Here is a 16,564-nt window from a genome sequence, read left to right on the forward strand (position 1 = left end):
AAGAGAAGAGAGAGATTGAACCCTGGTCACATCAAAATCAAGAGGCTGGAGAGATGAGAAGCAAGATGATTGAGGTTGAGGTCCTGGAAGGCAGGAAACCAGGAGATAGGATGCCTTAGAAGCCAAGAGAAGAAAGTATATGAAGGAGGAGACAGTGATCAATGGTGGCAAGTGCTGCTGAGAGGTCAAATGAGATGATGACTGAGAATCATTGACTTTAACAGTGAAGAGATCCCTAGTGACTTGGCTGAGCGCTTTCTTTAGAATGCTTTATGTGAAAGCCAAACTGAAATATATTTAAGGGAGAATAGGAGGAGAGGAATTAGAGATAGCAAGGATGTAACTCTTTGAAGTTTTGCTACTTCGTGTAGCAAACTACATGTGATGGTAGTTTCAGAAGAAATGATTTGTGTGTTGGTTAATCTGAGAGAGGCAGCATGCTGGTTTGCAGTTAGCAATATGCAGTGAAAAATTCAAGATTTTGGAAGGAGATGAGAATTCCTGAAATAATATCATCAAGTAGGTAAGAGGGGATGGAATTTAATTTACAATGGAGCATTGACTTTAATAGCAGCACAGTAGTTCATTTTTTATAACAGCAAGGAAGATTGGTAGGAGGGTAAATGTGGGACTGAGAGTCTGGAAGTTCTCTTTATATTGCTTCAATTTTCTCAATAAATTAAGCAAGATTGTTAACTAAGAATGAGGGTGTGGGGAAGGTATGGGAGCTTTAAGAGGAGAGTCAAAGGGGGGGGAATAGTTAATTAGAAGAATGAGAGTGTGAATGGTCTAGGGAATTGTAATATAATTATTGAGCAGTATTAAGGCCCTCCTAGAGGTTTGTGTTCATGAATTTAAAGTGAAACTAGTCAACATCATTGTGGATTTTCTCCAGCCACATTTAGCTGCATAGGAACAGAGTAGGCCGTGTTGCATTTAATCTGGCTTGTGGATTTGATAAGGGAGTTCTACAGATGAAAAGGAGCAGAGAAGTTGAGAGTATATAGTAAACAGTTGTTATAATTATTGAGCATGGAATTTAAGCTGAATAAGGAAGAAAGCAAGGCTGTTAGGGGGTTATGGACAATAAAAAGTAATAGGGTCTAAAGATTTGGAGGTTCCTATAGGGTCAAAGGATTTTGAGTCCGAATACTAGAGGAAGTAAGCTAGAAAAATAGAAGCCAGCCAGAAGATGGGATGAATGACGTAGGTGTTTCAGAGGAGTTGCATTATTGGTGATGGCAAAGTTTAAGGTATGATCATAGAAAATAGGTTGGAACATGGATCATTGGAAGAGAGATGGTCACATAACAGAGTTTTGAAGTGTTGGAAGGATCTTTAAGTGTCTATTGAAATTTCCAAGTTTTAAGACAAGAGTAACACCAGGTACAGTGATCCAGGAGCTCAAATTGTCAACAAATGAGGGAAAATATTTTCAAATGCAATAGCTGCTAGCAACAGTAAGGGGTAGTGGGTATATAATCAAATAATAAAGTTTCAAAGCTACGGGTTTTTAGGAAAACAGAAGGGAAAATGTTTTGAAAGCAGTGACAAGGAGCTCTATGAATCCTGTATTCCATCTCTCAGGTGGTGGGAGAAGCATGGTGTGTGTGTTGGGGGTGCGGGTGGGGTCATCACAGTTTTAGAAGGCACAGGAAGCTCACCCACCATTTGAGTGTTCTCAAGTGAGAGCCAGGTTTCTGTTAGAACAAGAAGGTGAAGAGAAGGACCAAAGAATAGATCGAGATAAATTTTTGATGATGGACCACAAGTTCCAGAAGGCAACTGGAGGTTGGGGATAGAAGGGAAATACTTGGAGATAACAGGTTGACGAGGAGTCTGCAGAACCTAATGAGAATTAGAGAGGGGGAAATGAGGACCACCAGGATCTTCTGTGAGGACCAACAGAAACATACACAAGAGTCATAATGAAATTTAGCCTCATGGACTTAAAGCCAGTAGCAGAGATGAAGCCGTGCCTGTTACATGGTAGGGAACAATGGACGTCGTAGGCTTTTTCCTGACCTCTTTGGATGGAGAAGAGGTGGTCCGTGAAGCAGAGTCATTTGTGCAGTGTTTGGTGATTCCTCCCTTGACCACTGTTAACAGAATTGAAGTCTTCTGAGTAATGATTGTTAAATGAATGTTTACAATTTTCAAATGCCTTGTATGTGCCAAGAACAGTTACATAGGACAGAAAGCATTAGAAAGGTACAAAGGGGCAATGGGATGATAAGTGTTCAGGAACAAGATGTCTAATTTTTGGAAGATCAAGAAAGTCTTCATGAAGGAGGTGGCATAGAAATGAATTTAAAGATTAGTTAGCATGTTCTCTGATTGGAGGTGAGGGGAAAATGTACAGAAGGCATGGCACACTTTTTGGGATCACTAAGATTTGAATTTAGGACACATGTAGCAGTCAGAGGCTAAGATGGCTAGACAGAGGCTGAGAAAGGAATGGTAATGGAAGGATAGGTATTAAATAAGGCAGTGGTATAATCAAAGTTCTGTGTTGGAGAGATTAAGGGGCCGAAGAGGGTGAGGGACCAAGGATGAGATCAGTTCAGGTGAGAAAAATGAGATCTTGAATCAGAGTAGGCTGTCTGAGGTGCTAGGAGGAAGACAAAAGTGTTCCATAGGAAGAATCTGAATGCTTGTAGAGAGTAATGGCCCTAGGAAATGAAAAGGTAATTTAGTCAGGAAATGTCTTCTAGTGAATAAAATGTTAAGTTTCAGACAAGGTAAATTTTAAGTGCTTCAGAATCATTCAGATAAACAGAGGCCCAGCAGTAATTGTGTGTACTAATACCTTCTCTCAGCTCTAAATGATGTGATAATTGTGGGAAGGAAAAAAGCCTTGAATAACAGGAAAGGATATAAAGCTCAAATTTTTCTTTTTCTAGTTTGTGGTGAATGTGCATTGTGTTGAAGTTATTGTATGTTTACTTTTCATGTAAAGGTGATCAATCATCATTTTGAATGAATATTTAAGAGTTGAATATTAGATTTAATAATATTATTGATTATTTAAATATTCAAGTATACTTAAAATGGTAAGTAAAATAAGTGTTAATTAAATTAAGCAAATAGTAATTCTTTAATAAATAAATTTATTAAAATACCTATTAGTAAATTTAAATGATTAGTAACATGTAAAATTTATACACCTTGGATCATAGGTTAAGAGTTACATTGAACTTAGAACTCAAACTCATTGATTATCGGACCTCTAGTTTAGTTACTTGTTACTCAACAATGACAGCATTAAAGCTAATTATAATACAGTGCTTGCACATTATAATTATAGCTATGTAAAAAATACATATGCATACATAGAAAGACTTGAAGAGAATACTCCAAAATAGCTGTTGTGTTAGCTTTATAGATCTTCTCTGTATTCTTTTGTTTCATAACTATAATAAAAGTGACTTCAAACTGGAAATAAGGCATTTTAAATCAAAATATGTTCTAGCCATGGAGTAAGGTTAGGAGTTCAGACATTTGATAGAAATGAGCAGTAGCAGAGATGGGTGACACTGGCATTTGGGCAAGCACCTCGTTTTCCTTGGTATCTTTCAGGGACTGACAGCCTGCAGCAGTGGCTGTTGACAGTCCTTCATCTGCCTTGGTTCTGTTGCCTCTCATCTAGTGTCTTACTCTCTCACACTCGCGTCCAAGTGACATCTGGCTGTGTGGATCAGTACCACCAGTCACCTCACAGAATCTTGGCTTGCTTTATTTGTTTGTTTGTTTATTTTAACATCTTTATTGGAGTATAATTGCTTTACAATGGTGTGTTAGTTTCTGCTGTATAACAAAATGAGTCAGCTATACATATACATATATCCCCATATCCCCTCCCTCTTGCATCTCCCTCCCACCCTCCCTATCCCCCGCCTCTAGGTGGTCACAAACTTGGCTTTATTTTTAAACGCCAACCTGATAAAACTTAGAGTTAAGGGGGTGAAGGGAACTAGATGGAGTGAAACTTAGGTACTTCTGACAGCATTAGTTTTTCCTTTTATTCTATTTCAGTTTTTTCCCGTTTCCTTTTCAGTTCTCCACAAGCCTCAGTCCCTCAAATGGTTGCTATGTTGGGTAGTGTATTTAAAGTTAATTGGTAAGAGCAACATTCCCAGTCTTTATTTCCACTTAAAACTCTGAATAAAGCTAACAGAGTACTTTGATGAACTCAAAACTCATCATTACATGCTTTCCTTGTATTTTGCAAAGGTTTACGTGGCTGTCTTACACTCTAAACAATAAATATATTTGTATTTACAGGGAAATTTTGGTGAAGTATTTAAGGGCATATTAAAGGATAAAACTGCTGTTGCTGTTAAAACGTGTAAAGAAGATCTTCCTCAGGAACTGAAAATAAAATTTTTACAAGAAGCCAAGTAAGTTCTCTAAAGTAATGTAAATATGTATTTATAATATAAGTAAGTGATTCATTAAAACGTAAATTTGAAGATATCTTAAATATGATTTGATGAATTAGAAGTAAGCACTTTCAGGGCCCTCAAAAGTAGGCACTTATTATACAATGTGAAAACAAAAAGTTTCTGTGTGTTTGAGTTAGACTGCAGGTCAGTTAGGAAATCACAGTCAAAAGAACCAGATGCTTTTGAGAACAGTGAGTATTCTTTAAGTCCTTGAAAAATATTGCAGTATTTTTTGCTTTTATCACACGTGCATATACACATATGCATATATGCAGTGTTGTGATTGTCCTTATACTAAGAATATTACTGTATTCTAGATATAAAATCCATAATTTAGACATATATTTAGGTATATAATTACATCTTTCCTACCCTCCTTAGATATTATTGCTTGATTCTTTATTCCCAGGTGTTAGCTTTATTTTCTGAGAATCTCAAATGTCTTCTTCAGCTCATTGCATTGTTTCTTTTCTAACTGATCTTTTAGGATGATTTTCTTCTCTTTTTTCTGTTTTAGCTAGAATTTAATGTTCCAACCTGCCAGCCCTATGTTGCAAGTAGTTTAAACTCTTCTGTTAGTGGTAAAATCTAATATATACAACAAAACACAAAACAAATGGAAAGGAGCTTTGGATAGAGTGAGAATGGACACATGAATGGGAGATGGATGGATGGATGAGTAGGTGGATAGTTGGGAGGGTGAGAAGGAGAAGGGGAGGATATATAGATCCATAGATTGGTGGTATAAAGGGAAGGAAGGAAAGGTGTGTGTGTGTTTGTGTGTGTGTGTGTGTGTGTGTTGTCTCCATCACTGCATTGTATATAAAATTGAAGTTTTTGGAAAGTGCCATGGGAGAACAGAGGACATGGCAACGAAAGAACTAAATCCCGTGGCATAGAGCATCTTGATGTCATTTCTCCATCATCTAAAAATGGATATTTATAGCAATGGATTAAACTAGTTGGGTGCATTTATTAAATATTATCTGTGGAATAAAGTTGCAAACCTTTTTCATGTATATTATTAGCAATTCAGAAAAACAATCCTATGATGAATGTAAACGTATGCTATCACAATTCAAACTTATAGCCTCATTATTTTAGTTATTCATAGGTACCTTAAGGTATCTTGCTTTCTAATTTGTGAATTTTTTACTGAAAGATAGAGTTTAATTTCTTCTTTTAAAGTGAGACTGAAATTTTATGTTAAAAATGACAATTACGGGGCTTCCCTGGTGGCGCAGTGGTTGAGAGTCCACCTGCCGATGCAGGGGACACGGGTTCGCACCCCAGTCCGGGAAGATCCCACATGCCGCGGAGTGGCTGGGCCTGTGAGCCATGGCCACTGAGCCTGCGCGTCCGGAGCCTGTGCTCCGCAACGGGAGAGGCCACAACAGTGAGAGGCCCACGTACCGCAAAAAAAAAAAAAAAAAAAATGACAATTACATCCATGCAAACTCCCAAGTATCCTTTAACAGATAATAAAGCTATATATTTAGCTATTTAATGTCATTTGGATTCATCCTGGCTGTTTTGTGGAATTTCTTTATTAAGCAGTTTTCAACCTAAGAAATGACATTTTGGATTACAGTCAATCATTCTAAAACTTCCTTTCTAATTCCTCATAGAAACTGCAAACTCAGTTATTGACAGAACATTTTCTTTATCTCTAGAATTCTTCCCAGTGTACTTTCTCATCTTTTAAATTTATATATTTTCAATCGATAACATTTTTCTTAGAGCTATCTCTGCTTTAGTTGTACATGTACAGCACACATATAAACTGTTTTATCTTTCAACAAATGAAGTTATTTTTTTCATTCTCCTAGAAAGGAAACTGTGTTTTTTCAAATATGAGTGAATTTATAACTATATCAGTAGGATAACATGGAAGATCATTTGGTAACAGAAATCATCAGGGTAGACAGGCCTCTGAGGGAATCTAATTATTTTTAACTCATGCTTTGGGTCCTATAGATGAGTCTATGCTTTTACAGCTCTCTGAAATTCTGCCTTTATCCAAACTAAAACTTCTCTGCCTCAGCTTAAGTCTTATATTACTCACTGTTTAACCTTCTGCCAGTTTTCTCAAAACTTTTTGAGTTTTTACTATTTTGAAGTTGATCATGATCATCAAGAGAGTATGTATTGTGAAATCTAAATATGAAGTGATTACTCTATAGCATTTACCAATATGAATCGTTCTATTTTTATTTGTTTTAAATGAAGTATATACATAAAATAAAACAAAACAAAAAGATGCTGCCCTAACAGCTTACAGGTTTTGGTCCACTAATACTTTCCACCTTTTGTGAGGGTGGCTAAAACCAGATTCTTTGAAGGGAGTTCTGCATATTTTGGACTAAGTAAGTTATTCCTGTTTAGCATGCTTATTACCTATTCAGAGTAGATAATAATTTTTAAATGAATATTTAACTGAATAAAAACTGACTCACTTATATCTATATTTTGCCAAGATTTGTCAAGACATATACATCCCATTTATCATAATTTGGGTTCGTACTAAGTTTTAAAAATTGTGTTGATTAAAGTGCATTCTACTTGTGCACACTACTCATGATCATAAATTAATGCTTACAACTTAAATGGTAACTATTCTTATACTTCTCTTATCCAGGATTCTCAAGCAATATGATCATCCCAATATTGTCAAACTTATAGGAGTTTGCACACAAAGACAGCCTATCTACATAATTATGGAACTGGTTCCAGGTAATATGATTTTAGAGGTTTCCTCAATGACATTTTAATGTCATGTTTTATTGCTTTTATATGTTTAGTCTCTTTGATTTCTCCTTGTTAAGTTTCCAAGGATTCTGTTTAACATTTTCCTGATGATGAAGAGCTTGTACACATACTTGATATTTTTATAGTCTATAATACTTGCCAGTTTCTAGAAAGTGTCAGCCAACCTTTGTAAGAGAAGATATATTATTACATTGCAGTTACACGTGGAAATTAGTTGTATATAATCTTTCGGTGAGAAAGGCTATTTAGATAAATAGTCTACTTAGGTTTACTTTATAATAATGATAGTACTGTCTTATATTTCGTTCATTGTATATCATTTTACAAGTACATTACCGTACATCCTTTTGTTTAGTTGTATATAATAATATCATAATGTTTTGGGTCACAAACTATGAACTTGTTTGATATGTGGACAAAAAAAAGGTGATCTCTCTAGGAATTTGTCCTTTTATTTCTTGTGACTTTTAACACCTCCAGGTATTTTGGTTAACTACTTTTGCCAACAAACAAGGATAACATCAAACTGATACCGTGTTATCTTTATTTTTATTGTACATCTTTCTGTTGTAGAAAATATAATCAGAGGTAAAATATGACCTTGATAAGATTTATAAATACAGTATTTAATAACTGAAAAGGGTTTGCTTTGTTACCTTAACTATTCATTTTACAAGAAGAAACTTAAAGGAATATAAAACATTTTTCTAACTTTAATATACATCACATAAACCTGATATTGTAGATTGCCCATTAAAAACTTTTCACATAATTCTTTCATTATTAAAGGATAAATTGGTCCAATTTTACCATGCTGGTTTGATTGTTATTGGAATATTTCTTTATTACCATATAACTGAAGGATTCCTAGATCATAATCATTTTCATCCTCAAATGGCAATATATATTTGCATGGTTTACACTATTTAGGATTTATTTCTTAAAGTAGCTTTCATACAATTTTCATACAAAAATTTTAAAACAATTGAATAGCCTATAATTTTAATTAAAATGGGATGTTTAAGTATTATAAATACATAAAACATTCACATAATGAAAATGATGCCCCCAGTTAATAAGGGATGTCACTGAGAAACTTAGATTTGAGAGGTAGGGCAGACTTGATGAGGAAAAGTCATTTTGGTGTTACTATAAAGGAGCATGGTAACAAATTCCTGATGGCAGGTCTAAATTGCATAAAGCAGAAGATAGCTTTGGAAGAGAGCCAGGAAAGTGTTTATCTGGACACTAAATAGTAACCTTTATTGATATATTTTTTTAATGATTAAGAATAATAAACTTGATTAGAAAATGTCCTACTCAACAATCTAATCTTACTCCAAAGCTAATTGCTATTTATTTTTTTGTGTTTTTTTCCCCTCAGGAAAATATTTACTATAGATACCATGATTTTATGCAAATGTTTTAATTATTCAAAATCTTAACATTGCTGATCTTTTTTTCTATTATTAATATAACATAGTTTCATTGTTTCATATTCATCCATATAGTTCTACCTTTTCTTTATAATGGCTACAGAATATTCCATTATATGGCTTTCTATAATTTAAATCGATCTTCTAATTATGGATACTTTGGTTGTTTCCATTTTTATTATTTGGGTTTTTTTTCTTTTCTAAACAGTGCTTGAGTTGGATCTGAGTTTATGTGCATTTTGATTTATGGTTAATGTATTAGCTTTCTATTGCGGCACAACAAATGATCATAACATGGCAGCTTTAAACAATATCCATTTATTAACTCACAGTTGTGTAGGTTAGAAGTCCAGGCAGGCTTTACTGGGGTTCTCTGCTTGGGGTCTCATAAAGCCAAAAATTCTTGGCTGGAAGCACTGGGGAAGAATCCATTTCCAAACTCCTTCCGGTTCTTACAGTTGAGAAATGGCCTAAGGTTCCCTTTCTTTTCTTGCTGTGAGCCAAGGGCATCTCCCAGCTTCTTAAGGTTTCCTACATTCTTTGATCTTCAGACCCAGTGTGTCACATCTTTCAAGTGCTTTGAATTTCTCTAACTTCTCCTTCTGTTTTTCATTTTGTTCTGTTTTGTTTTTCAAAAAAGCTGGGAGAATACCCTCCACTTTTTTGAAAGGTCTTGTGATTAGATCAGGCTCACCTGGCTAATCTGCCTATTTTTAGGGCAACTGTGCAATATGATAAAACATAATTATGAGATTGATATCTAATCATGTTCACATGTTCCAGGGATTAGGGTGGGACATTACTGGGAGGCCATCTTCAAATTCTGCCTACCATAGTGGACTTTGCTAAATTTTCTTGGAGGTTAGTTGCAGTGTCTGATCTGAAACCACATTGAACTTTTCGTACTCTGTTACATTAATTCCATTTGTCAGTCTTATAAGATGAATACATGATTTTTGTAGCATCATGCTTTGTCATTTCTCATTTGGAAAATATCAAGTGACCAGGTTACATAGATCTTCCAAACAGTGAAGTAATTCATTATACAGTATCAAAAGACCACATTCACTAATGTCATCACTAATCTCACTGGAAAAGTAATAGGAGGTATCAATTTCTTTATAGCAAATGTGTTTTCCAAAATTTTAACTTTCATTGCAAAGCTTGGATTTTTTTTCCCTGGTAACAAAAACTGTCAGTTTTTTGCCTTGAATTGTTGGACTTACTTAATTCAATTTTGAGAGAATGTCTGTCAAAAATCTAATATTTAATAATTATAATTTGTCAATCTTTTTGAAAACAGATTTATTGATATGTAATTGACATATACTTTATGTATGTACACTTTATTGTATTGACATATGTATACACTTGTGAAACCATCACCACAATCAAAGTAATGAACACATCTATCACCCCCAGATTTTCCCCATGCCTCTTTGTAGTCCTCCTCCCCCTCTCAACCCCTGTCCCAGTCAACCACTGATCTGCTTTCTGTCACTATATATTAGTTTGTGTTTCTTAGAATTTTATATAAATGGAATCATATAGTCTGTACTACTCTTTTCTTTTTTGGGTCTAGTTTGTTTCATTCAGCATAATTTTGAGATCCATCCATGTTGTAATGTTTATCGGAAGTTCATTCTTTTTTATTGCTGAGTAGAATAGCATCATATGAATATATCACCGTTGTTATCAACTGTTGATAGACTTTTGGGTTGTTTCCTATTTGGGGCTACTGCCAAGTAAGCTGTTGTAAACATCCACGTATAAGTCTTCGTATAGGCATGTGCTTTCATTTCTCTAAGGAAAATACCTGGGAGTGGAATAAATGAATTAGATAGAATGTACATGTTTAAATTTTTAAGGAATTGCCAAATAGATTTTAAAGTGATTATACTAGTTGACATTCCCAACTGTAGTTTCTCTACATCTTCATCAATACTTAGTGTGGTCAGTCTTTAGATATTAAAATTTTATGCAGTAGTGTCTTATTGTGGTTTTTGTTGTCTTTCCCAGCTGACTAATGATGTGAGCATCTTGTCATGTGCTGATTTGCCATTCATATATATCTTCTTTGACGTGTCTATTTAAATAATGTGCCCAGTTTTTTAATTGGGTTGTTTTCTTGTAATAAAGTCTTGGTTCTTTATATATTCTGGATACAAGTCCTTTATCAGATGTATGATTTTCAAATATTCTCTCTCAGTTGACTTGTCTTTTCATTCTTTTAATAGTGTCTTTTGAAGAGCAGAAGTTTTTAATTTCAAACTTTAAATTATGTTTTTCTTTTATAGATCATGTTTTTGATGGTATATCTAAGAAATCTTTGTTGAATCCCAGGTCACAAAGGTTTTCTCCTCTGTTTACTTCTACAATTTTTATAGTTTTAGAATTTAGAATTTATAGTTCATTCTATGGTCCATTTCATATGGTTGTGAGGAATGGTTTGAAGTTCATATTTTTGGCATATAGATATTCAGTTGTTCCAGCACCAATGACTCTCCTTTCTCTCCTGATTTTTTTTACCTTCATTTTTAAAAATATATTTATGTGTAGTCTTATTTTTGGACTCTAATTTCTGTCGATCTTTTTGTTTGTCGTAATGCCAGTACTACACTGCCTTGACCACTGAAGTTTTATAGTAAGTCTTGTATCAGATAATGTTAGTTGTCTAACTTTGTTCTATTTTAGAAATGTTTTGGCTGTTAGAAGTCCTTTGCATTTCTCTAGCAATTTTATTATTAGTTTTTCAGTTTCCATTAAAGGTTTGCTAATATTTAGATTGGGATTACATTGACTCTGTAGATCAGTTTGGGGTGAATAGACTTCTTAACAATATTGAGTCTTCTGACCCCTCTACGTGACATATCTTTCTAGTAGGATAGGTCTTCTTTAATATCCCTCAGCAAGGTTCTGTAGAGTTTAGTGTACAGAACTTTCCATCTTTTGTCAAACTTATCTCTGAGTATTTGATCTTTTGTGATGCTGTTGTAAGTGATTTTTTTTAAGAACTATGTTCACTATGGAAGTCACAGAAGATGTGAATAACACTGTCAGTCAACTTGACCTGCTGACCTTTATAGGACACTCTACACAACATCACCAGGACATACATTCTTTTCAAGTACACAGAGAATATTTACCAAGATAGATCATATCCTGGGCCATAAGACAAATCTCAATAAATTTATAAGCATTTAAGTTCTATGAACACAACAGAAATAAAATAGAACTCAAGGATAGAACAATATCTGAAAAATCTCTAAATATTTGGAAAGTAAACAATGCATAGCTGAGTAACCAATGGGTCAGAGTGGAACTTAGAAAGTATTTTGAACTAAATGGAAAGAAAAAGAAAACACAACATCTCCGTATTTATATGATGCCTATTAAGCAGTACTTAGGGAAATAAATACAGCACTAAATGCCTATATTAGAAAAGATGAAAGGACTCAAAGTTTTGACCTCAGTTTCTACCTTAAAAAGAAGTGCAAATTAACCCAAAATATATAGGAGAAAGGAAAAAAAATACAGAAGGAATCAATGGAATCCTTTGAGATTAATAAAATTGATAAAACCTCTACATAGACTCTTCAGAAAAAAGAAGACACAAATTACCAATATCAAGAATGAGAGAGGTGACTTCATTATAGAGTCTACAGATATTAAAAAAGATATTCATAATATTTCCTTAACTTTATATAAAGAAATTCAACAACTTAGATGAAATGGACAAATTTTCTGAACGACAAAAACTACCAAAGTTCATTCAGCCTTCATAACCCCATATCTTTTATAGAATTGGTCATTAAGGAACCATCCTTCAAAGAAAACTCTAGACCTGTATGGCTTCACTGGTGAATTATACCAAAGTTTTAAGAAGAAATACACCAACTCTACACAAATTCTTAGAAAATTGTAAAGAAGAGACTACTTCTCAACTCATTGAGATCATCACGACCTGATTCTGAAACTAGACAAAAATATTACAGCAAAAGAAAACTACAGACTATATGTCATTATTACATATATAAATTCTGAGCACAATTTTAATGAAGCAAATGCAACAGCAGATAAAAATACATCATGATCAAGTGGAATTTATCCTAGGACTACCAGCTGATTTAACTTTCAAATATCAATCAATGTAATTCATATTAATAAAATTTAAAACTACATAATCATTTCAATAAATGAAGAAAAATCATTTGGCAAAATCCAACACTAATTCCTGTTAAGAATTCTCTGAAATTGAGGAATAGAAGAGAATGTTCTCACCATGAGTGGCTCCTAAGAAAGACATGCTCCTAAGATGACATCATATTTAATGGCAAATGACTGAATACTTTGCTAATTTATATCAGAAATAAGACAAATATGCCTACATTTACCACTTAAACACTATACTAGATGTTCTAGCTTCTAGAACAATACAGCAAAAAAATAAAGCAAGAAAAAGTAAATAAAAATCACCTTTTAATATGTTTAAGGTATTTTTCACCTTTGCCACAATATTTCTTTGCCAGTGTTTGAAACCAAAATTCTAGCTACTATACTAATATAAAAGACATTATAGCATTCTATGGTAAAACCACTATAGCACTTAAAAATAAATGATTTTTTTTTGTTTTAAACATTTTTAAAGTAATTTAAGATAACAAATAGTCTTTAGTGATTTTTTCTCTTCAGACACAGCTTCAAAATCTCTAGTATTGAACCAGTTATAATCTAACATTCTAATGTTACGAAACCTGGGCCAAAATAGCAAGTTCAAAAACAATGAGCTCATAATTTTGACATTTTCAAGTTAAGACCTGGTAAGAAACTCTTCCTATTTTCTCAATTTATTGTTGTTTAAGCCTTGTGAATCTTTTCCTTTCTCATCAGTGAACACGTTTACATACCAGAATATAAAGATGAATGAGGCAAACACCATAAGGTTCCTTGTAAAAAAAAAAAAAATATATATATATATATATATATATATTTCCACTATAAGATGAAAAGCTGATAAATACATGGTTATGGAAAGCATAGGAGAGATTTATCCCAGGTTTGCAAGCCAGTTTCAACATTTGAGAATTTGTTAATGTCATCCATCACATCAATAGGCTAAAAGAAAAATCAGGTGATCATATCAGTAGATGCAGACAAAGCATTTAACAAAATCCAACACCCCTTCATGAAAAAAATTTTAAAAGCTCAGAAAACATGAGGAACTTGCTCAGTTTGTTTTTTAAAAAATCTACAAAAACCCTACAGCTAACATTATACTTAATGGTGAGAGACTTGAAGCTTTCCCACTAAGATCACAAACCAAGGCACAGATGCCCCTCTGACCATTCCTTTTCAACATCTTACTCAAAGTCCTAGCTAACATAATAAGGCAAAAGGAACAAAAGTTGTACTGATTGGGAAGGAAGAAATAAAACTCTTTGTTTGTAGAAGACAGTTTGGCAGTTTCTTATAAAAGTAAGCATACTTTTACTATGCAATCCAACAATCACATTCTTTAGTATTTACCCAAAGGAGTTCAAAACTTATATCCACACAAAAACCTACGCAAGGATGTTTATAGTAGCTTCATTCATAATGCCCAAACTTGGAAGCAACCAAGATGCTCTGCACTAGGTGAGTGGATAAACAAACTATGGTACCTCCAAACAATGGAATATTTTTCATCACTTGAAAGAAATAAAATATTAAGCCATGAAAATTCATAGAGGGAACTTAAACATATATTGCTAAGTAAAGGAAGCCAATCTGAAAAGGCTATGTACTTTATGATTTCAACTCTGGCATTTTGGAAAAAGGAAAACTATGGAGACAGTTAAAAAAAAAAATTTCAGTGGCTGCCAAGGGTTATGGAAGAGGGAGGTATGAATAGGTAGAGCACAGAGGATTTTTATAGGATATTTAAGCTACCATGTATGACATAATAGTAGATACATGTCATTTTACATTTTTTCAAACACATAGAACATACAACACCAAGAATGAAACTTGATGTAAACTATGGACTTTGGGTGATAATGATGTGTCAATATAGGTTCATTAGTTGTAATAAATATAACAAATTCTAACAAGGGATTTGATAATACATGAAGCTCTCTAGTAAGGAGCAGGGATTATATGGGAAATCTCTGTATCTTCCTCTCAATTTTTTTTGTGATTGAAAACTGCTCTCAAAAGTCTTAAATTTTTTTTTTTAACATAAATGAAACAGACTTGGTTGTCTTTAAGTAAGTTTAAGCTCTGTCTCCCTCACTCCATTTAGCTCCTCCTTCCCTCCCATTCGTTTATTTATTGATTTACTTATTTATTTATTTTTGACTGCATTGGGTCTTCGTTGCTGCTCGCAGGCTTTCTCTAGTTGCGGCGAGTGGGGGCTACTCTTCGTTGCGGTGCGCGGGCTTCTCATTGCAGTGGCTTCTCTTGTTGCGGAGCACGGGCTCTAGGCGCACAGACTTCAATAGTTGTGGCATGCGGGCTTAGTTGCCCCGCGGCATGTGGGATCTTCCCGGACCAGGACTCGAACCTGTGTCCCCTGCATTGGCAGGAGGGTTCTTAACCACTGCGCCACCAGGGAAGTCCCCTTCCCTCCCATTCTAACATTCAGTGTCATATGTGCACGGTTATTGGAAGCCTACAGAGGGTAGTGGTGAAGGTCATGAGCTCTAATAAGTGTTGGTGAGGATGTGGAAAACTGGAACCTTCATACATTGCTCATGGATCGTAAAATGATACAGCCACTTTGGAAAAGTGTCACAGTTTCTCAAAAAGTTATACATAAATTTTCCATATAAAGTAACAGTTCTGATCCTAGGTATCCACCTAAGAAAATTGAAATGTGTGTCCACACAACAACTGCAATTGTTCATAGAAACATTATTTATAATAGCCAAAAAGTAGAAAGAATCCAAATGTCCATCAGCTGCTGAATGAATAAACAATATAGTATATCCATACAAATGTAATATTACTGTTAAATGATAAAGTCATGAGCTAATAATATATGCTACAGTACAGATGAACCCAAGTCCGATACAAAATGAAATGCCCAGAAAAGTTTTCTATAGATAAAGAAGGAAGATTCGTGATTTCCTGGGGCTAGGGGTTTAGATGGGGATTGACTCTATACAGGCGAGAGAGATCTTTATGGAGTGATGAAAATGTTCTAAACTGTATTGTGGTGACAGTCATACATCTCTCTCTGTAAATTTGTCAAAACTCACTGAATTGTACATTAAGATGTACAACTCTTAAAAAAAAAAGACCAAGAGCCAGGCATTTTGGCCAGAAGCGTGTTACTTCTATAATCTTGCTCAGTCTACTTAACCCTTCTGTTCCCTCCCTTAGTTTTCTTACCTGTGAAGTAAGAATAATAGAGTTGCTGTAAGAGCTAACGTACTGTGATTTTGTATGTGTATACCAAACACACATAGACACTTTACATATGTATACGTATATACAATTTATATATATATTCTTAGAATGTTTAACCATAATGACCACTTTGTGTATTCTCATCGTGTCATAATTTTTATTGTTATTATTTTATAATTGACCAACAGAAGAAAGTGATGATTTAAAATGACTCCTAGGGCCTCCCTGGTGGCGCGGTGGTTGAGAGTCCGCCTGCCGATGCAGGGGACACAGGTTCGTGCCCTGGTCCGGGAAGATCCCACATGCCGCAGAGCGGCTGGGCCCGTGAGCCACGGCCGCTGAGCCTATGCGTCTGGAGCCTGTGCTCCACAACGGGAGAGGCCACAGCAGTGAGAGGCCCGTGTACCGCCAAAAAAAAAAATGACTCCTATAATCCAGGCAGAACTTTAACCCAACCTCTGAACTTGCCCCTGCCCCTGACTCTAATCCTAACCCTAGATTTCTTTAGCCAAGTGATGTGACAGC

At 34.6% G+C, this 16,564-nt stretch overlaps 1 protein-coding gene across 3 annotated transcripts in view; it reads left to right on the top strand.

Moving 5' to 3' along the window:
- Positions 1 to 16,564, top strand: part of FER (FER tyrosine kinase) — a 477,172-nt gene that overhangs the window by 327,594 nt on the left and 133,014 nt on the right. For all 3 annotated transcript variants that reach the window (XM_065874932.1, XM_065874931.1, XM_065874933.1), the window contains 2 exons: positions 4,285 to 4,400; positions 7,084 to 7,178. In XM_065874932.1, the coding sequence (XP_065731004.1) occupies positions 4,285 to 4,400; positions 7,084 to 7,178 (211 nt within the window). The remainder of the gene's footprint in view (positions 1 to 4,284; positions 4,401 to 7,083; positions 7,179 to 16,564) is intronic.

Source organism: Phocoena phocoena, chromosome 3 (genome assembly GCF_963924675.1).
Source record: "Phocoena phocoena chromosome 3, mPhoPho1.1, whole genome shotgun sequence".
NCBI classification, from domain to species: domain Eukaryota; kingdom Metazoa; phylum Chordata; class Mammalia; order Artiodactyla; family Phocoenidae; genus Phocoena; species Phocoena phocoena.